This window comes from Thunnus maccoyii, chromosome 13 (assembly GCF_910596095.1).
Source record: "Thunnus maccoyii chromosome 13, fThuMac1.1, whole genome shotgun sequence".
Lineage (NCBI taxonomy): Eukaryota > Metazoa > Chordata > Actinopteri > Scombriformes > Scombridae > Thunnus > Thunnus maccoyii.
In genome coordinates this window covers 27,752,892-27,775,608 of record NC_056545.1, presented here as the reverse complement: position 1 = coordinate 27,775,608, position 22,717 = coordinate 27,752,892, and the positions used below count along the sequence as shown (strand labels likewise).

The following is a 22,717-nucleotide window of genomic DNA, read 5'->3' as shown; positions in this document are numbered from 1 at the left end:
ACGATGTGAAATATTCTCTGCACACACAGTTTATTAAATGACAAACCCATTAAATATTTTATATTATTGATATCTGCACGAAGGCATCTCCCACACCAACATATATCTATTAATATGTCTATAAAAAGTATTCAACCTAACATGGGCTTCTTTACATATTATATTGTTTTAGACCAGTGACTGACAGTGGATATATTTAGGATTTTGTGACCCAGATGAATAGAAAATTGATATAAATAAACTATATATATGAAATATAAAATTACATGGATCACCACCTATCATAATTCACATAATAGGTTTATAAAATATAAATACTGGAGATCATCGGTTGGTAGGTGAAACGTGAATTTAGAGTAAATACACTTGGAGGGTCTATCAGCTGGATAGTCAATATCCTGTCAGTTCGGTATCATGAAGACAAAGGAACAGTCCAAACAAATCTTTGAGAAGAAACTTTGACAAGTTTCAGGTTATTCACAAAAAAACTGAATCCTCACATCCACAATGTGTGTGAGAGCAGGGCAAGAGTGAGAGAGGCCACCAAGAGGTCTGAGATCAGTCTGAGGAAGTTACAAGGCCCCATGGCTGGTAAGTTAAGAGATGTAAGACGCTGCCTGTGAGCTTTAATAGTTTCAGCTTTACAGCTGTTGCCAGGACATCTGGGCTGGTGTTTGTCAGAAGGACATAAAGTGGAAGATGGTTCCATGATCTGATGAGACCAAAGCTGAGCTTTTGCCAAACACAGCACATCAGCAGATTCACACCATCCCCAGCATGAAGCTTCACACTGTTTATGGTGATGATGAAGCGTGGGCGCAACAGTATGCCTCTTTTATATGTTTTTATAGACCAATGTGGAGTTCCAGAGGAACCAAATATATCAGACAGGATACTAATAATACTTGTTAGTGGGATAAATTAATTATTGGTTTTGGACACAGCAGAGGATTTTTGATTGTTAAATCCTATTATATATAGCATTTAACAGCCAAAACCTGAAGCATAATAATGTTTATAAATAATGTTTTTAAATGGTTTACAAATCAATTATTAACCACCTAACAAATAGTAAAATAACTATTAACTAAAGTTAACTTTCAATTTACCATGTAGTAATGATGATTATCATAAAGTGTTATCCTTAATGCTATTAATCTCTGTGCACACATCATTAATTTGAGGGAAGAAATGAAATAACTTGGGGCTACAAAATATTAATTCCAGGGTTTGACTTACTACTTTATTTACACAAACCTTAAAAATGTAGAAAACACCTGCTTGATGCCAAAAGTGCAACATCCTTGAGCAGGAACTGACCCCAGATAGAGATCCAGAGTATATCATCTTTACCAAAACCAGTGCAGAGTTCCCTTTAAATACTTTTATTGATTTAGCAGAGGACACCCATATCTTTCCATGTGTGTGTTTGTGGACAGTCATTAATCAGGCCGAGTTTGGTAAACTCTAAATCAGTCACATTTTAATCAGAGCACTCAGCTGTGTAGAGATCCAGAGGAGCCGGCGTCCCTCAGGATCCACGTTCAGGGACTAATTGATCACCAGTCACTCTGAGCATTGATTTATTTGGTTTGACCATAGACTCAGAATCTCATCAGCTACTTGATTTAAAGTCTTGAGCAGTGCACAGAGAAAGTGTACTTAGCAGCTCACATCATTATTGTAGAAGTGAATAAATGATTTATGCTCATTTATCACAGTTTTTCTCATGATACATGTTGTTACAGACAACCCCTCAGATTATTCTCTGATTAGTATTCCATTCACACATTTAATTGGAGCATTATTTTTTTTATAGCTCTTAACTCATTAGCCAATATAAACTTGGAATGTTGATCATGATATTTGATGTGAATTTAATTAACATCTCAGTTTGCAGTGGGGCTGCAGCACAGCAGTGTGTAGAAGAAATGCATACAGTGTATTTTGATATTACCCACAGCTGAAAAGTTAGTGTAATATTATTTTTGGTTTATTTTGGTTGTAAGTCTTTGAGCTCATTGCTTGTCAAAAGCACACAAAAGACTGATTTCTTGCCATCTAGTGGAAGTGCATTATTCTATTTTAAGCAGATGTTCTGGGTCTTTCTGTTTATGCTTCAAAGAAGAGATCCAGGATTACTGGACGGACACATGACCTTATGCAGTCAATTTGGAAAGCTTCCACTGCCTTTAACAAGTTACAGATGTTGTATGTTGCAGAAACATATGCATAAATGTCTCAGTGCCATAAGGGAATATACTGTTAATGTCTTCATTAATCATGGCACTGTTGGATTTCAGAGGGACTAAGGAAGTCTGACATTTTTTGACTCTTTGAAGTGTGTTACCTGGATATTTAAAGCAGCTATAATGAATATTTTAGCCATGCTAGTGTCATGGCTCTACAAATGGCAATGTCGGTCTGTTGCTCCAGGCTGAAATATCTCAAAAACTGTCAGATGGAGAGTTCCCCAGAGGAAGAGTGTCAGCAAACTAACATTGTGAACATTTTAACATTATACCTACTCAACATCAGCGTGTTAGCATTGTCATTGTGAGCATTTTAACATGATGATGGTAGGATTTAGCAAGTACAGCCTCACAGAGCTGCTAGCATGTCTGTAGACTTAGTCTCCTTGACTACATGACTACATGTAGTGTGAAAGGTGTCCCATTAGCTCAACAGAGCTTTATTGTCTTTCAGCTTATTGTTTTGGTTTTCCAGCCTGCAACTTTACTGTTTCTCTCTCATGGCAGGCAGCTATTTCCAGCAACAAAGTTCTTAAAACCCCACTTTACTCTGCGTACTCAGTGTTATATAAATGAGGCCGGACGATTGAGTTTCATTGTGGACTCAGCTTTACTTGTACCATGTACAACATAAAGCCAGTGACCACCACATTGCGAGCACTGTTCCCCTGGCTTCTGTACAATGTCACTACTGGTTCTACTGGTGCGTACAAGGCACAAAAGCCTATTACATTACACCCAGCACCAAACAGGAGACAGACGAAGTTAGTGACCAGCTGGTGAATATAGTGGAGATTTAGAAGCTAATGAGCCAGATATTCTTCTCAGGGGTTGGTGGAGACTAAAAAGGAAAGTGAATATTGGGCCCAAGTTACGAGGTGGACAGAAAACATGACTCCAAATGAATGCTAGCACTTTATTGCAGTATGCTAACAAGTTCACCATGTCACCTTAAATGCAGTCCATGACAGTCCATAAAAGGTTGTTTGCTGACCAAAAAAGGCCAGGTTTAGTAGAATTAGTTCCTATTCTACGGGATGATTAAAGGATAAGGCTGGACATTTTCTATATTTCTATATATATCTTTTCTTATTGTCAACAAATCTCTGTTTGGAGCTTATCTAGTGTATGTAAGTAAGTATTGTGTGTGCATCCAAAGCCTGATATATCTTATTCCTCTGTGCTGTAGACCTCCATCGTTGTCCAAAAACTATTAAAAACACATCAATGTGCCACAATATTGCACTGGATGACATGTTCCTTCATTGTGAAGACTAATGTTGTGTCAATAGTTTTAAAAATCGCCAGCCATATCCTTTAAATGCAGATGATTATGGGGATTTGTCTTAGATAGTATCTCTGTATATTGAGCTGCATTGTAAAATCTACTCATTTGACTTGCTTCTGGGAATATGTTCCTTTGTAACACACCCTACAGTGTGTATTTAGCCTGATAATCAGATTGAATAGTAGTTTTCCTTTCAGTGAATCACTGAGAAAAATCTAAGGTGTAGGCAGCATCTCAGAGGTCTGAGACCAGACTAATATTTTTTTGTGCTGCATCTTGAACACAATTATAAACACAGATACAGGTTTGTGTGTGTTGAGTCTTTATTGCTGGCAAAATTCAAAGACAATCACAGGATTCCTTTAAACTGCTTGGACATGTTTTCATGAGCAGCACATCATTCGAAGCAGTCATTAAAAGAGCTTAAAGAGCATAAAAATATGAAATAATGATGTAAACAAGAGGGCACTGCGAGGCTGACAGGGATCTACTGTAATGAGTCAGGGCTCTGGCCTGTAGAAAGGCAACAGAAGTGAGAACATGACTCACTGTTGTCTTTTTCTTGAAAATGCAAGGTCTCATATAGTGCCCATATTTTAACATGAAAATTCATTATCACATTAATTTTGAGACATTCATGAAATGATGGTACCAAAAACAGACAAGACCATACATTAGCTGAGAAAACTGTCAGATTGTGTTATAGTACAGAGGGAGATTACAGCACAAAGTTGCTGTTCTGCAAGTGGAACCAGAGTTAAAACTTTCTGAACGTTGAATGAAAAGTTTCAGAAGTGACAAGAAGTTTATTTGAGTGGCTCTTTACCACAGTTATAGTAACAAAGAGTGAATTCTCTTTTTCTCTTCAATAAATGAAAACAAATGCATTTTTAATATAACCTCTTCTCCTCTGCACTAAATTCATCCAGTGGGTGTGTAAGTGAGTGAGTGGGAATGTACCCTGTGCCTTGCCAGGACACCTACAGCAGTTAACGAACATATTGGCTTTTGCAGGGATCAAATCCGCAAACTCCCTCTAAACTCTAAACCTACTGTGAGACCCTGAAGACATATTGGCAATCTGACAAAGTGAGCACTCAGCCGTGTTCTCTCTTTGCAAGCTAAGTTGCAGGGTTATCCATTACTAGATGCCTGGCAAGTACACCCTCTCTCTCAATTCAATTCAATTCGATTCAATAAGCTTTATTGGCATGAATGTCAGATGAACAGTATTGCCAAAGTGTCAAGGATAATACAATTAATTAAATAAAATAAAATCAATGAATAAATAAAAAGAACAAGAACATTTCAGAAAACATTAAACATGTTTTGTGTGTGTGTTTGTGGTGATTCTCTCTCTCTCTCTCTCTCTCTCTCTCTCTCTCTCTCTCTTTCTCTCCATCAGTCTGACAGTCATCCAGCTTCATTCTGGATCTTATAATGTTGCTGAGGCATTTATATTACAATAGCTGCTACATCAAGACCTGCTATTTTTAGTGTTTACTCCTCTGAAGAAACATCTTTCACAAAAGTGGATTTTTTTTATGCATCATTGCATCATACTGTATGAGGTAAGGTCTAAATCAGCCTCATTTGCAGCGCTAATATGATAAATCAGTATAATCTCACAACATGATGCAGTAGATTTCACAAAACAGTATTGCTGATGGTTTGTGACGAACAATACACAGAAAACAATGGATCACATTTCTATTGTTCTTTTTGATCAGTGCTGACTTCAGGCAAAGTAAGTCATTCTGTACATTTCATTTCTGCTGGAACTGCGCACAATATGTAGTGATGTATGGCTATTGTTAACATATCGTCAAGTCATTTGTCATGAGACAAATCCTTAAGCAGCCCAGGAAACTAGACACACATCCATAGCAACTTCAATTAATATTCCTGTATTTGTTGTGCACATTGACATTTTCTAGAAATGAATGCAGCACAGTGTGATTTATGAATCAAATACTGCTGCAAAATAAAATTCTAATTATTTCAAAATTTAAGAATAAAATGAAGAATATAATCATAAAATATTACTATGAAATATATATTAAAATATATATTAAATAAAGATTATTTATCCGGCATTAAAGAAGAAAAGGAAGTGCCTCAAGCTGAGATACTGATTTTGAAGGAGATATTGCTACATTTACTTGCAGAAAATTGGCAGCAGCAGCCAATACTGCACAATTTAAGCCTGTCTGGTCAACATACAGCACTTTACTTTCCATTATATTCTGCCAGTCTGAGTCTTATGCCAGCAGGAGGCATGTGTGCCATCCCAGCTCCCCGTACAGAGCCAATTTGATGATTGAAGTCTAGCTTTGGGAGATTAATTTGCTAGACATTCCTTATGTAATGGTAATAGTGCTTAGGGAAGGGCCCTGAAAGCCAGCATGACTCGACAAGCCACACTATATATGGCTTATCAATAGTCATTACCACAGCTCTCTATTCATTAATTTTATTAGTACTATTCATTAACTCTTTCAGACACTGCCAGCCTGCTGCTTGGGTGATTATCTGAACTTGGAGAGCCATGAGAGAGTTGTTTCTTTGCTCAAAACTTGGATCAGTTTACAATGTTGTAAATTACAATAATGAGATAAACAGGCCAAAAATACGCTACTACTGCTTTCACCTCATAAAAAACCTTAACAGCCAACTAAAGCATCAAACAATGTTAGTTGTCTTAATCTTAGTAGCACAAATGAAATGTAAGAAGAGGCAAACTGATCCTCTCTCATTTGGAGCTCATGCCATTTATCACATGTAAAAGAAGCTAAATGGAAGAGAGCACTAATGTAATTTCCAATATGGAAACATAAACAGAGCAGGTAATCGGATTAAGTGTTGGGTTTCCCAGAGTTGAAGGATTCTTACGGCAGGCTGAGAGTGGAGTCTTCCTCCCTGTCAAGACACACTCACAAACATCCTGAGCACATCTGGCTGACACAGCAGCACTCTACCAAGCATCTCTCCCATCATTTGTTCAGGCACAGAGTGAGGTAGCTGGGTGACAGTCTGCTTACAGTGTCTGCAGAACTTTTAAGTCCCTCCATCCATCCATTTTCTGAAACTTACCAGTCTGGTTTGTGCTGATAGCAGGCTAGAGAGCCAAGAGAGATCATTCTGTATTATTCTTCAAGGCTGCTATAATTTATATTTTGATATTAACCATGGATCACATGACTACTTGTGTGTGAAAGGGGTCACTTGTAGTGACAAATCCAAATCCAATCTGCAATTCCCCTCAGCTTTGGAGCATTTCAGTGTCTTTCAGCCCATTGTTGAGGTGTTGTGGCCCGCAACTTTACTGGTTGGTTCAGTCTCACCTTTCTCATCAGGGTCATCTTCAGATGTTGCAGGCTTAGGGTTAGGGTTACGGTGGGTTTATGGGAAAGATGGGACTTTTCCACTGCAGGAACTTTTCAGGAACCAAGGAAATTCATGACTCTGAATTTTGCCAGGGGGTTCCTAGATCTGTAGTGAAGTTTGCACCGTTTATTGCTGATTGGTCAAACACAAGCCTCAAGACTACTACAACTTGTATAGGCTAAACCATTCATTCACACAACCATGATCCTCCTTATCTTTCCTCAGACTTGTGGCAGCTACTTGAAAAAGGGTCACATTAAATCCAATCATGAATTTAATTAAACCACTAATTAGCCAGGGCTGATAATGTGCAACTCTGCCACAGCACTGCGAACATCATTTTATCGTCTAATTGATCCACGGTGACAGATGCCATCGCTGGCTTGTATCTGATATTACAGCTCAAGCAGGGTGAGTCTGGTCCCTGCTGGTGCATCCTGGCCAACAAGTCCAGCTAAATGTGTTTTCTCTCCAAGTAAAGATCGTTTGAGTTCAGTTGGCTCAGCAAGACACAATCCATGCTCACTGGTCAGACTGAATCTGAGCTACAGAGGTATATTAGAGTATATTTAAGGATATACAGTGTCCTACAACAGTGACTCCAAAACCTTTTTGGATTGTGACCACTGAAACTGAAGCAACATCTTCAGTGTGACCATTCCTCTCCTACTGTATAAGTCTTCCACTTCTAACCACCAATTCTTTAGTGTTATTTGAACATTTTAGAGTCCTGGAGAGTAAAATAATCAGGAGGATAACCGAAAAAAAAAAGATTTTTTTGCCTATATATGATTTCCATATCTATTCCTTATATTACTTTTATGACATAGAAGAAAAGGAGACTGAGACAATTTAGAGGACCGTGCTGTATCCAGTCCAGCTTGATGACAAGGAAATACCATACTCCATTTACAGTTTATGGGTGAAATAAATATGCTAAAATGGGTTGTAAAAGGTTAAAGTTTAGCAGCCTACAATTTCAATATTCATGCATGTGTAAGTGAACATGCAGTGCAAAAAAAATCTAAAAATTTAATCAATTAAAAAGGATATTTCTACAGCTGAAATACACCCGGCACAGACTCATCTCCATCACTGCATGTATATTGAGTTTTGCCAAGTGATAATGCAGTTGGTTATGCAGAGTTTGGAAGCGCAGGCTATATTAATTTTTATTTGGTATTTATTTTAATCATTTTTGAACAGTTTGTACTTGTTTTTAGACAGTTTTATGAAGGTTTTACTGGTTGGAGGGCCATGTATCCACGTGTGGAGAAAAAAAACAGCCACGCAAAAATAGAGATGAGCCCACAGGTGCATGCAGCTTCCATGGTTGCAACTTCAGTTGATTATAATGGACACACTCTGCTGCAGCCATGCTGTGACAGACATGTCATGCCGCATCTGTGCCCAGTGTATTTTGGCCGTAAGACTGGCTAACAATATACATATATGAAATGTTCGTCATGGTGACTATTTCAAACACTTGCATGTTTATTGCTATATATGTACAAACAAGGGTTTGTTGGTTAGAAGTGATTATTTCATCATGTTTCAAAAATAGGCCACTGATCAGAGAACAGTCATGTAAGAATGAAATTTAAGGAGGATTTAATTATAAAACATTTACAGATGTTGGAGAACAAAGGAAGTTTAATCTGGTCCTTTTTGAATATCGTCACCTTCCTAAAATAATGGCCCAAGTAATTTTTTCAGATTTCTCAGAAAACACATCAAAACACATCAAAACACACAAAAAAATCATCATGGTGTGCATGCACCCCTAGGGGTGCACAAGCTGCCTCTAGACACTACACAACAGGCATACTATAATACCAGTCAAATTATGTTATGATTACTAACATTATGTTCAAGTGAGATTTTCATTAAACAAAAACACAAAAGTAAAGAGGATCCTTTGTAATTTTTTAGTTATACACATAATTTCTAGCTGTTAGATTACAATACAGTATTTAAATCTTTCTTAATTAGATCAGGTAATGTGGAAAAAAATGAGACAAAAACTGTAGCTGAAATATTGTTTAAAATGTAGAAAAGAGTTAACAGAAAGCCTATCACTTGTAACAGCCACAGCCTTTCCACTTTTCACTGCTAAATACTAGCTTCATGGACTGAGCTATTTTGCTGACTAAAATGCTGACTAAAAAGACTGATTAAAAAGACTAAATAACTATGCAATATGAGGATTTAGACACACTCTTGACATAGGCCATTATATTACAGGGGTAGAATCACATGATCTGTTCAACTGAGGATGTAGGCGATTTTACCATCATGAGGAGATGATTTAGGCAAAAAAAATCATTTTTGTCAAAAAATGACTTGGGCCATTATTTTAGAAAGATGACGATATTGAATTTGGATTAAATAACGTCTCAATAAAAATATATGGCTTAGTATAAACACAGTTAATCAACAAAAATATAGCCTCTGTGCCATCATTTGCATCATGGTGCTGCTTCTGCGTCTTTACTGCAGAACTCTCAGACAATTTCAGAAACTGTTTTCAACTGTTCTGTTTTCAATACATACACATATCTATAATTGTATCAAAGTTTCCACCCAGCAGATATATACTTTAATCAGGCAGTGAACAATGCATTTGCATGTTCTGCAGGGTCTCCTCTGCTGACAAGTCTCAACTCTACTTGAGTACATCAGTCTTTGGTCTGTCCTCAGTCCTTCTTTCCACCTTTCTCCAGGCTTCAAGGTGCTGTGCAGGTTTGTCCTAAAACTCATCAACATCTGTAGACGTCTTGGTCTGCTGTCCTTACACAATGGTGAGATGTCTGTGTTTCTTGAGGCTTGATTCATTTGGAATGTTGTAGGCATTATTGTAGCTATTTCCTGCCTGGTTACTGTTCACAATATCAGGCATCTAAAAATCAAAAGCAACACAAATTTCTGATTAATAATTCTCAAAAATAGCTGAGATCTGCAGTTAAAACACTGTAGACTCATATTTTACCAGCCTTTCCCTCCCTGTTATTCTAAAACAAAACTTACCACAGTTACATAAACAATGCAACACTGCTCAACTGAAAAGACAGTCAGCTTGGAATTATTATTCCAATTACTAGGCTATAATTGTGGACTTGAATAACATACTTCTTTATTTTTATTCATTACTCAAATTAATTGAATGGTCGAGCAATGAATTATCCATATGTACCATGCCTGATAAATGCAGCCCACTCTCTAAAAAAGAAAACATCAGTATTGGATGAATTTGGAAACCCAGGACGATAAATGACACGTAAAATGATTAGTGTCTTTATAATTAAAGATGATAAATTCACATGGCTGGTTATTTTTTCGTTTCATTTGTAAGAGCCATGCCAAGTGATTTATATAAATCACCACTTCTCAGGCATGTAGAAACATATCAGCTTAGAGGAATGATGACATTTTGAGTTATACTTGCATGTTTGACTTTAAGGGTGCATACTGTATGCCAACTGTGTGTTCTAAGCTTCATTTACTGGGGATTACATATGGAATTTGACAGTATAGGCACAGCAGTGTGGGACAGTGCAGGCAATACATCATGGGTTCTCCATTATAGTGCATGGTAGATGATTGGTGTGCAAACAGAGAAACAATTTACAGGTGAACTTTCCAACTCTTTTTGTCTTTGGTACCAATATCCACAGTACCCAGATGATGAATTGCAATGATTTTGGTAATCCCCTGACTTTTCCTGTTACCAGCAGGTTTGAATTTATCAAGTAAAATGTCTCAATAATTATTGGATGGATTGCCATGAAATGTCGTTGACACATTTATGTCCCTTCAGGATGATTTGCAATCACTTTGGTGATCTCCTGACTTTTCATCCAGTGCCATCACCAGGTTGAAATTTTAATTTGTTCATTACTTTGACTTATTTGCAAATAAATCTGTAAATCTAATGACATTCCCATCAGCCTCAGCTGTACTTCTCTTCACTTTACTGTACTGTTCTGTACTTTACTGCTTGGTGGTCATGAGATTATGATAGCATGCTAAATTAAGATGGTTACCTTGGTAAACATTATACCTGCTATACATCAGCATTATCATTGTGAGCATGTTAGCACACTGACTTTAGTATTTAACTCAAAGTACCTCTGTGCCGAGTACAGCCTCACAGAGCCCCTATCATAGTTGCAGACATACTAAAGACAAAACGAAGGTGCCTCACAAAGGTGCCTTTCTCCTCAACCCCAATGACCTAAAAGGATCTCTGCACACTACTGCATGCAAACATTTTCTACTGATTATCATTGCGTACTACTGAACAACTTCACAACCTACCTCTAAACTACTGGGGAGATAGAGTTCACTGGGAGCGATACCTGTGAACAAAGAAGAGATAGAAGAAAGAAGTTTGACTTCATTGTGTCACAAGTGGATAATGATAATGATACCAAGAGAGTGACATTTTGTCAAAGATTTTGATGAAAAATGATGTGTTTGTGTACGTGCTCTCATCGGTCTTACTTGTTCTTGTTACTTGATTGTCTTTTACATATCCTGCGTTCACTTGACCTTGTTGCTGTCCAGTGGGATTGACACCACTTAACTGACTCTGTGTCCTCACTCTCCTGCTACACACAAACATGTAAGACAGCACAGCAGTTTACTGTATGTACAAACATGTAGAAGTACAAAAGTACAAAATATTTATAGTTTTGGTAGAATATTACCTCATTTCATCTTGGTAGTTGGCTTCTGAAATGGATTGAACGATAATAAGTTGGTTAGTACATAAGTAATATAACACTTGCTATATAATGTAAATGTGACATGAATATTAGTTTGCTAGGACTCTTCACTCTTTTGTCAGGACAGACTATAAATTAATCTACAAAGCCATAACCGTTACAAAAAGCAACTGTGAGTTAAGCTGCTCTGAAACTCTCAAAGCTGTTTCAGTTTGCAAAAGTATATCGTGTTGAAGAAAGAAGCAATGGGTTTTTCTGCTTCTTGTCATCTGTTTGAAAAGTCTCCTCCTCTTGATTTGTTATTTTCCAGCACATCCTGCCCTCAGACAAAGGTTACTAGCCTAACATTTGTGATTTTGGACATACAGTATGGTGTAAGTTGTGTTAGAATTAGTATAATGAGGGCCTTACGTTTTTCCTTCCTGCGTTTGCAGCAGAAGATGATTCCGATTATGAGCAAAACCAGCAGAGCAAAACCTCCAATGGAGCAAACCACAGCTATCAGCACGGTCCAGTCAGGAGGCTTGGGCACTGTTTTAGGAGGAAAGACCAGAGAAAAGAGCAGAAGACCCAAAAACCCCAAAAATTATGATTGTAAAATGCTTCTCTGACCCACCATAACCCATTGCACACACATTAGAATTCTCTTTCCCCTGCAAATTGCATATTGCTGCGGGGTTTTTTTCCTCCTGCTAGACAGTACATTATGTTATCCATATGTGTGCACCTCCTGGTTGAAACCTTACACTCAGGGTATTGCTGTTAATGTGATTGCCATACAGCGCATGTTGAATGGGTTTTTTTATTCAATTAAAACTTGATTTTATCAGATTATTCTCCAATCACCCAGGTCATATGTTAATATCATGTGTAGTGAAGGGCTGTTAGTAGAATCCCAGACATTTTTAAGACTTTGCAATTGACAAAAGTACATTAATGCAGTAACCTGACACACGAGATGGTTTGTTACACAGAACTATCTGAGAGGTCATCCTTGGTAACTGTTTGGAAAAGGGCAGGCACTTTCAAAAAAAATACCTGGCAGGTGATTGGATGAACCATCTGTCTATCACCCTCTATCACTGTCTTACCTTGCGAGGCAGCTGGATTCACATGATATCATGATCTTGTGAATCCAGCTGCCTCGCGGTAATTAATGCAGTAGAAAAAAAGAAATCACATCATCCTAGATCAGTCCAATCAGTCATGTGTCTCATGCCATGTACTGTACAGAAAAATGTTGTGGAAGACCTTACCAACCACCAGGTAGACAAAGCTGGATTTTGGATGATGTAGTTCTGACACAATTGCCTGACACTCCACTGTGGTGTTGCTGACCGCCTGGAACTTCAGGACACTGGTGGTATGTCCATCCTCGTGGGTGGTGTTGTACAGGCTGCTGTTCACAGTTTGATTATTTCGGATCCAGCTGACAGTAGGTTTGGGGTACCAACCAGTCATTACACACTCAAATTCTACCTGCTGGCCTTGTTCCACTGTTACATTCCCTTCCTTGATGTTGATTTCACCACTCACTGAGAGACAGGGGTAGACGAGGGGTTAATCAGGATTATACACCATGTTTCTAGGATTTTGACTCAGTGGTCAGCTTAGCCATAGAGTGATGAGTGATTGCTGAAAAAAACAACCTAAAAGTTTAAATCTATTTTGCAAAGACTAGCAGTTTAAAGTATACATCTTGATGTGACATTCTATATTTTTTATTGTTAGCAAATCCCATGAAAAGACCAGAACCAACAATGATTGATCTAATAACAAGTATTGTATGTGTGTCAAAGCCTGATATATCTTATTCCTCTGTGCCGTAGAGCTCCAGAGCATTGTTGTCCAAAAAATACTGAAAACATAATGATTATCCACATGGTTGCACTGGATGACATGATCCAAAATGGTCATTGTAGTCAATCCCACATGCCATAAATACTCACTACAGCACCACATCCACACTGAAAACAGTTCCCAACAAACGTACCATACTCTTGTTTGAGTAACCTCAGCTAAAAAAAGTGCCAAGATGTTCATTTAGCTTTTTTTTTTTAAAAATGAAAGTATATATTTTTGATATTAAAGTCTTCAATATGAACCAATCGGCTTAGAGCTGGGTGGCACAGACAGGCTGAGGTAGACTAAAGTATTCCAAGATGGACTAATACATTGTTGGTTTTGCTCTTTTCATGGGATTTGCTGACAACAAGAAAAATAAAGGATTTATCCTTTAATACAGTTCAGTCAAAAACATGTCAAATTGACTATTTATGGCAAATGATTATGTGATTAGATTTGGCAGAAAAGGCTCTGCTCTCAGAGGGAGCTCTCAAACAATCTGAGTAGCAGTGAAGATTTGACTCAAAGACTGAAACCCCTTTTAGACAAACACATACACTATATACAGGTGCAGTAACAAGTTAGCAAAACTGAAAACATATCACATGAGGAGATTAGGTTGAAGGAGCTGTAGCAGCAAGCGGCGTTGGCATGAAGGTATCAGCTGAGTATTGAGTGAAAAGTATTAGGTCCTTAAAGGACGCCATGTGCACCTGCATGAATATGATTGGACATTAGTCATCACCTGGTATCCAATCAGCTGGAGAATCAGCCAATGTGAAAGCATAAATAAAGCAACTGATGCCAATCAGCAAAGGATAGAGCAACTTCAGTGCTGAGTGAAGTTCATGGAATACTGAACTATCACAGAACTCCATGAAGAGTGAAAAATGCAAAACTAAATATGACTGTGCAGCATGCATGGCTGCTGCATGGCTAATGATAATGCATTTTTACATTTTATAAATTGTATGCTAGAATTGGTTTATGTAATGTCAGCATTCCTGACATTAAGTAAACCAGTGGTCCAATCTCATAAAACCTGTATTCTTTTCATATGAAACCTTCTTTCATTTGCTGTTAAACAGCGTTTGCTCACTGTCAGTGTCCCTCATTAACATCCCCTTGCAGAAAAGCAATCAGAGTACTCAACTGGCAGGTCTATTAAGTGGATTTATTAGCTTTGGCTGCCGGTTTTGCTACATGCATGGAGAATATGTCTGTAATGATGGAGGTCCTAATCAGCAGCATGAGATAGAGATCCAACACTCTGACAATCAATTATGTACATGGTAGGAAGGAGACATGCACAGAGTACTGTTGTTTACTTCATACTGCTGTGTAAGGGTTTAGTTTGAGGCTGGTTAATTGTAAAACTGCCTCATAGAGACAAGTCATTTTTGGGGATGAACTGAGTGTTTCTAATTACTAATCCAGCTAGAGGCCAGAGGCTAGAGGTCAGAGATGAGCTGTCACAGGGAAATGTCCCTTCTGGTGAAAACACCAACACGTTTCTCAGGATTGTTTTAGGGGGAGAAACTCTAAAACATTTGTGTCAGAGAGTTTCTCTCAGGACACAGCAGTCAAATCTCTATTTCTGAACATCTGATGTCAAAACATGTCCCACTTCTACAACATTTATAAGCCAGTGTTTGCAAAACAATATGCATCCCTGCAGTGATATATTACATATTCATGACACCACAAGATGCGGTTAACTGCTGGGTCCAGCAACACATTTACATATCCATGATCATATCTGTGATGATTGATTCTTGATACTATTCAAATGTTCTTTTAAAAGCAGTCTCATCACAGGAGAAGGGGCTCCTTGAGGATTTTCAAGATTTTAGTCAGTGACAGATCGGTTTATAACGTTGAACACACTGACATATAGTACAGTATGTGTTATTGTATAGTATTGTTGTATATATTGTCTTATTGTATTGTATGATATTGTGCTCTTTTATTGTACTGAAAATATTTTATCTTGTGTATGTGCTTGGGCCTTTTGGCTAACTCTGGCATATTTTCAGAAGTGTGAGAAGAGAGGACATTGTCCCTGTAAAATAAATGACTAAACTAAACTAAACTAAACTAAACTAAACTAAACTAAACTAAACTAAACTAAACTAAACTAAACTAAACTAAACTAAATAGTGGACCCACTGCTGTTTCCTTTGCTTTCTCCAAAAGTTAACTCATTTGAATGTACAAAAAATACAGAAAGATGACGCAATGTTAGTTTCTTAGTTGGTCTGTCGGTCACATTATGGGTGAGATTTGGAGTTAGGAGTGTTATAACAAATGCTCATAAAATAGTTTTTAGACTTGTTTTTAAATATTTCTTGATGATTTTTTCAAAAACGGCATGTGCAGTAATTTGGAGGTTTTTCAGTCACACATTAGTGATAATTATCAGACCTTTAAAGGCTGACTCATACTTATTTCTGTGGCTGCCGTTATAATAATGAAATAGTTTAAAAAGTTTTTCCCATGTTGTATTTGTTTTATTTTGTTCCCCTCTTTGAATTCCAGTTCTGTGATACAGCCTCTAAAAGTTTTATTAGCCTGCCCTCACCCTCCAAGGAAACTACTTTCCCCTTTATAGAGAAAATTACAGCACAGTTACTCTCTCTCTCCCTGAACAAAAAGTCGTTATACTCCGACAATCTGAACACACACATAAGCTGGAAGTTCTCCACGCACCCACACAAAAGTTGCCCCCATAAAGTGTTCCCCCTCATATTTCCACAGCTTGTTTCAGTATGGATGAAAATCACTGCAGGTTGACTGAAATAAACTAAGTTTCTCCATGTGACACAGCTCTCCTTTGAAGGTGATGGGGAGATAATGAGCCCTAACTGGCCATCTAGCATTGTGCTATGAAGAGTGGATGGCAGACAAGTAAGTGTGTATGATCATGTGTGTATGTGCAAGCACATTTAAAATACTGTCAGACACTGAGTTTGGTGTGAAAGTTGTAGGGGAGAGTGGGGTAAGATGACCCTATGGGTAAGTTGACCCACCCCCTGTATCTAGACAACTATGCACCTGTTTTGTCATGTGATCATAAATTGAGGACACACGCATCATGTCTATGTCACTGTACATGAGAGATGTGGGAAGGTTGTTTGTTTTTTTTTACACAGAAACCACTTTTTTGCTGGTCAAAGTAAATTTTCTTCATGTAAGGTACAATGACAGTTTTGTCAAAGCAAATTTATCCAAGTCAAACACTATGTATTATACATGTTGGTGATTTTCTAACAAGTGAACCATGTGAATCATTTAGTTTAAGATTAGATTGAATTGCTAAGCTAGGCCTTTTTTTTCAAAATGGTGGCTATGGGGCAAAGTGAGCCAGTGGTTCAACTTAAACTTAAACATTGTAGAAAAGCTATCATGCCAAGAACCTACCCTTGAAGAGATGGAGAGAGCAGCCAATGATGTCAAGAATGGAAAATCCATAAGATCAGTGGCAAAAGACAGAAGTATTGACAGGTCATTAAAACAGAGGTAAAGGAAGTAAAAACAGAGGACGTAGAGTTGGAGATTGCAGACCATATCAAGAAGCTGGCTGACCAGTTCCATGTTTTTACTCCAAAGAAATTATGTGAACTGTCATTGAATTGGCAGAAAGAAACAACATTCCTGTCCCCAACAACTGGAGAAGGGTTTAGCAGGTAGGGTGTGCCAGAAATTACATGACTCATTGGGTCAGCATAGATAACTTATCTTGTGTAGTTTAATACAGCACCATGACAGAGTAAATTATAGCCTACTTTTCTAGGTCCAGATTGGTTCAAGAATTTTATGGCACACCACAGTCTCTCATGTCATATGCCTGAGGCAACTTCTTTGGGCTTCAGCCTTCAAGGTGGCTGGCACCACATTTGCATTCAAGGAAAATGATGAGGCATTTTTCCCACTGAGTGATGAGTTGAAGAAGCTACCTCAACCTCTAAAGGCTAGAGAAACTGCAAGGAGGGAGCAACAATTCATATTTCCTTGCAAGCTTGATGGATGGTATGCTGAATGGTCATTTTTGATTGTTCAATGGTCTTAAAAAGTCAGATGGTCAGTTTACCCTCAGATGGCTTAACTTACCCACTCACTCAGATCAACTTACACCTAACCTGGGGCATGTTGAGTCACAGGAACACTTTTTTTGAGAAGTCATACTTTCAATGAGCCATTCTTACAATTTCATTTCAAGAGACATCCTGAAATAGAGGTGGATGTTTTCATTCTACTTCTGTCTCATTTTTCGTTGCCTAGAGGACAACATACATAAAAATTGGCTCATCTTACCCCACTCTCCCCTACCAGCTATCAAGGCCACCAGCCTCTTTTTTTCATGTTTTTTTTTTTTTTATGATTCTTTGAAAATATTAAATTCCTGCTGTTGAGCAAAATGTTACCACAGAGAGCTCAGTGTCAGTCTCATTGTCATCTGATGTTCTCGCCATAGGCTGCTGAGCAAACACATGAATGGGGCTCACTACTGCCCTCCAGAGTACAGCCCAGTCACTACACCTCACTCACAACTATACAGAGAGCTATTTGATGAGCACATGAATAGGATGGTTTCTGGGTTGGGCAGTATACGTACAGCTTAGCATCACTGAGCTGCTGAAAAGAACCTCCTTTTCGATGCTTTTGCATCTACAGAGAGGTCAACACAGTTACAAAACAACCTGTCTCTCAAAATACTACACACCACCCTGCCCAAAGTCATTTAACAAAATATAAATACAGCCTGATGAATGTTAATGACCCTACCTTGTACGTAAAGATGTGCAGTCCTCGGAACAGGCGCCCCCTGCAAAAAGCAGACGACTGGCCCAGACTGATTGTGGTTGGTGTTATGGATAGTGAACTCCACACAGCTTCTGTTACTGGAGCAGGATTTGGCCGAATAGTTTTTTGATGACAATATCTCGCCGGTAGCAGGGACAGTGAGGGCTAGACGGTTTTGGACGTGGAACGTCATGTACGTCCAACTTCTCTGCACTGTGGCGTTGAATCGGGCATCAGATCCTTGTAGCACTGTGACATTCAGAGGCTCCAGCTGGAACTTGTCTGACAGCACTGAACAAAATCCTAAATGCACAGGGATACAAAAGTTTTACTGACTGGGAGAAAAGAAAATACAGTACATATACAGTAGCCTATATATGGCCTATATATATTGTCATGCTGTAATTATACAGTTGGTCATAAATAGACTATAATGTATAGCATGTATAATTTTTTTAATGGTTTACTGTTGAATATTACATGTTTATTAGGTTTCTCAAAACATATAGATCAATAACTGTTTTAAAATGTTCAACTCATGATTATTAATGCCTCTTGTGTTTTTTGTAAGTGGTGGAATAGACTGAAGAAATAATGAAACTGGGTCACATAAACTGTATTTGTTGGAATAATTGGTTGGTTGTGTGATATTTTTAATTTTTTTTTATTGTTAGTCACAAAATATAAGCAATATACTCTGTGCTCACTTTAGGCTCAGTGAATTTGTAATGAGTCAACATTCTGAGATTTTATACACTAAATATACATACAGTATATATATATATATATATATATATATTTGCTGTTGACTTTCAGTAGGCTACTGAAGATTTTTGTGAGATAGGCAACATATTTCAGGTATTCACATCACTGCAAAAGTGAAGCCACAACATAATCAATAAAATAGAAGTAGACGGGGGTTTTTTTTAATGTGTTAAGTGTCATTGATTTACATCTGTTAGTCAACTTTGGCTGAACTTTTCTACTTGATTCAGCACAATAAGAAGGTCTGCAGCAATCTTTGTTCACATCAGTGCTCAAGACATGTTTGAGTTTGCTCAAGGTACCTAAACGTTACAAAGGACATTGGTTTGTTTGTAACAAGACTGAAACTCAAACAGAGCATTAATCTGGACTGATCCTTCACATGTTGAACATTAAAGTTCAGGAAGAGTTTGTGAATGTTTCCCTGGATGATTTGTTACTATTGTTGCATCCTATAAGAGTAAGCAAAAAGACATTTGTGGCAAATGTTCTTCTCATTCAGTCAGTTACTAGTGTCTGGAATGAGCAAGCCTGTTTACATTTTGATGAGAGTGACTGATTAGATTTGCAACAGTTTCTTTTCGTTCAGCTTTTTTTCTTCCAGACAGCACCAAGGGTAACAATTAACAAGTGTAATAGTACAAAAACTTGTTAGACCTGCTGTTGTATTTCAGAGAGTGTTACTCATGTACTCTCCTTGATGATGAAGAACATCACCCTGTGGTACTGACTTCATTTGTAAAGTAATACTCCATTTAAAAATCTGTTCAGATGTCATATTAGTAGTAGTCGACAGAAAAGTCAAAAAACTAAAAAGTCAGCTGATACTGCTGTATTCACAGTTAGATTCACTTGTAGTTGTTGGTTCAGTTGATTCATATGCTTTATTTAATTTCACTAGAGGGATCATTAACATTTAATCCTCCATTTAAAAGTGCCTCTCAGGACTTTTGAAACTGCTGTTATTACAGCTTCACAAAGGTAGTATATTATATAGGCTGTCATGTAATTTTCATAAACACTGTGTAAACATTAAGCTACAATTCACTAAACATTTGGACAAAATTGCAGGATCCAGACAGATATAACTCTTCTGCACACTTAACTTTATCTAGCATCCTGTTATTTATCTAAATATCATCCAATCTGCAGGTTTATACACTTTATATCATCATTTATAAAAATAAATACTGACCTCCAATTGCACACAGTAATAAATAGATGTGGAAGTGGTTGGCCATGTTTTCAGGAAACAGTCGTGCTAGTGTTGTTATCCTGAAAGATGAGGAAAGGAGGATTTAAATTAAAAGAGGCTCTTATGCATTTGGTCAGTGTTAAAAACAAAAATTACATATTTGTAAGCTCATATCTTGATTTGAATGAACTTGTCCATGTCAAAGCAGGAAGAAGAAGAATCAGTTAGCCTTTGATTTTGGCTGTAATGTCTGTGAAAGTGACAGAAAAATCATTCTGGGTGATTTTACAGGTACACCGATACCTTCCCAAAACAAATTTAAGCTCCGGTGGGAACGTAAGCCACAAATAAATGACATAAGACCAAAAACTCAGCCTGTATTTCTTTGTGAACGAAGCAAAGGGCATCAAGAAAATAGATTTTGATTGGAAATTGTTTGGAGTTATTTACTTTTCTAGAGAAAAAAATCCAAGACATTCTTTCTTGTTTGAAATTATGTTTAGATTAAATATACAATATTGTTTTACATTTATGTACTCAAACAACAGGATTGTAACTGATCATTCCATCATTCATTCACACAAAATACATTGAGTTAAGTCTCTACTACACCATTTTTATGCCGTCTGTTTCTGTTGCTTCGTCACTACAGACCCAACCTGTTTTTACGTGGTAAGCACTATCTTTTCGCTTTCATAGCCTTTCCATACCGTGCAGGCGTTAATATCAAAACACACAACTTTTATAAAATAATTCCAGTGGATCAAAATCTCTGCAGTCATCACTAAGTATTCCTCAGAAGTAACAGCATCTCCAGTTATACAAACTTACTGTGTGATGGCTCCCGCTGTGGTGCGTAGAAAGGATCAAAGCTTCATTTCCTGAAACAGCAGGTGAGCAGCAGAACTCCACCTGTGGCTCTGAAACTCTCACAGGGAGCAAAGTTCAGGTCTGGTCATTGAAACCCAACCCTTATATCCTCACACTACCTGTCAGTTAATGCTCGGCTGTGGGTGTGAGGCTGACGTTTTCAGAACAGACAGGTGAGGCGGACTGTCTTATCAGAAGACTAATGCTGGTATATCATTTAAGAGTCAGTCAGCTCAAGCCTGTTTTTATTGCCTGATCTTTTGTGTCTTTTATTCTTTGGGGTGTGTTTTTTCCAACACTTCATTCCTCAATGATCTTAGATCTTATCTTAGATCTTATCTAATATCATATGAACCTGTTCTATAAATAGTCCAATCTGGTGCTGCTGTTGAAACAAGAGCAACTAATTGATGAGATAAAAGACAAACAAACAACAAACAAGAACTGAATGAGGATTCTCTGTTGAAATGTATTTGTTTTTGGCCCTGAATCAGCATCTTATTATGAGAGACATGCTATATGAACACATTATTTTCTGCCAAAGTTAGAACAGTTTTGGTTGTTTCACATGAGAGATTTCAGTATTTGTGTTTTTGTTTGTGTTCCTCTCACTGGTTTGAAGTAGGCGAGGCTCAGTTAGAAGAAAGTGATGTCACGTACTTACATGCACCAATCAGGATTTAACAAAATCTGAATCATGTTTATGACAGTTGTGGGGTTGTTTGGTTACTGTCAATCAGTATCAGAATCAGCTTTATTGTCAAGTAGGTAATCAGACTACATATGAGGAAGTTGACTTGTTGTTGTTATGGTGCGTAGCAGTCAAAAATATACACACAAGAAATATACACAAAAATAACAGCTCCTAAGTAAAATCAAAGAAGAATTTACAATAGAGGAAAAATGTAAGATATGAAATATAAAATAAAAACTAAAAATATAAAACATATTCTAGTGAGAGGAGCAGCTACAGATTGAAATATTAAATATTAAATAGAGGAGAATGGGATGAATGTACAGGGTATTGACCAGGAGTAAACAGTGTACGCAGTATGTATAATTTATAATATGTAATACAGTTGCGTTAATGAAAATCAGATCAAACCCCTCATGCTCTGTTTTGATGTAGCAGATAAGTTTTTGAGAGTAAAACTCTTAATGAATAAAACGATACAAATAAAGGTTATCTTTAAACTGTGATTGTTGCTTGATCATGAATATTTAATGTTATATAGGATCACTTAAAGGTACCCTGTGGAGTTGTGGAGTTGTTGTTTTTTTTTACCACTAGTTGCACTGTGGAACATGGTTTCACAAGTCTGTCTCCATTTTTGTTTGTACTGTGCACATGAACAAGCATACAGGCGTCACAATACACACTGTTGCCAATCATTCCACGTTATTCCACTAATCAACAGCTAGTGGCAGTAACGTGCTAAGAAGTGTAGCAATGCTCCCACAAAGACAGTGAAGAAGATGACTGCTAGCAAGTAAACATGGATGTAAACAATGCAATTTAAAAAAAAAAAAAAAAAAACTGGCTTTGCAAACATTTTATGAGAAAGAAAATACATCCAATGTGTTT

At 37.5% G+C, this 22,717-nt stretch overlaps 1 protein-coding gene across 1 annotated transcript; it reads right to left on the bottom strand.

The window, feature by feature from the left end:
- Positions 1-9,653: 9,653 nt before the first annotated feature.
- igsf5a (immunoglobulin superfamily, member 5a) lies at positions 9,654-20,308 on the bottom strand. Its single transcript, XM_042431849.1, has 8 exons — positions 20,263-20,308; positions 18,285-18,605; positions 12,911-13,189; positions 12,066-12,185; positions 11,637-11,661; positions 11,431-11,534; positions 11,245-11,285; positions 9,654-9,826 (listed from the first exon to the last, which is right to left on the bottom strand). The coding sequence occupies exons 1-8, from the start codon at positions 20,306-20,308 to the stop codon at positions 9,719-9,721; spliced, it is 1,044 nt and encodes a 347-aa protein (XP_042287783.1). The 3' UTR covers positions 9,654-9,718.
- Between the last annotated feature and the right edge of the window lie 2,409 nt (positions 20,309-22,717).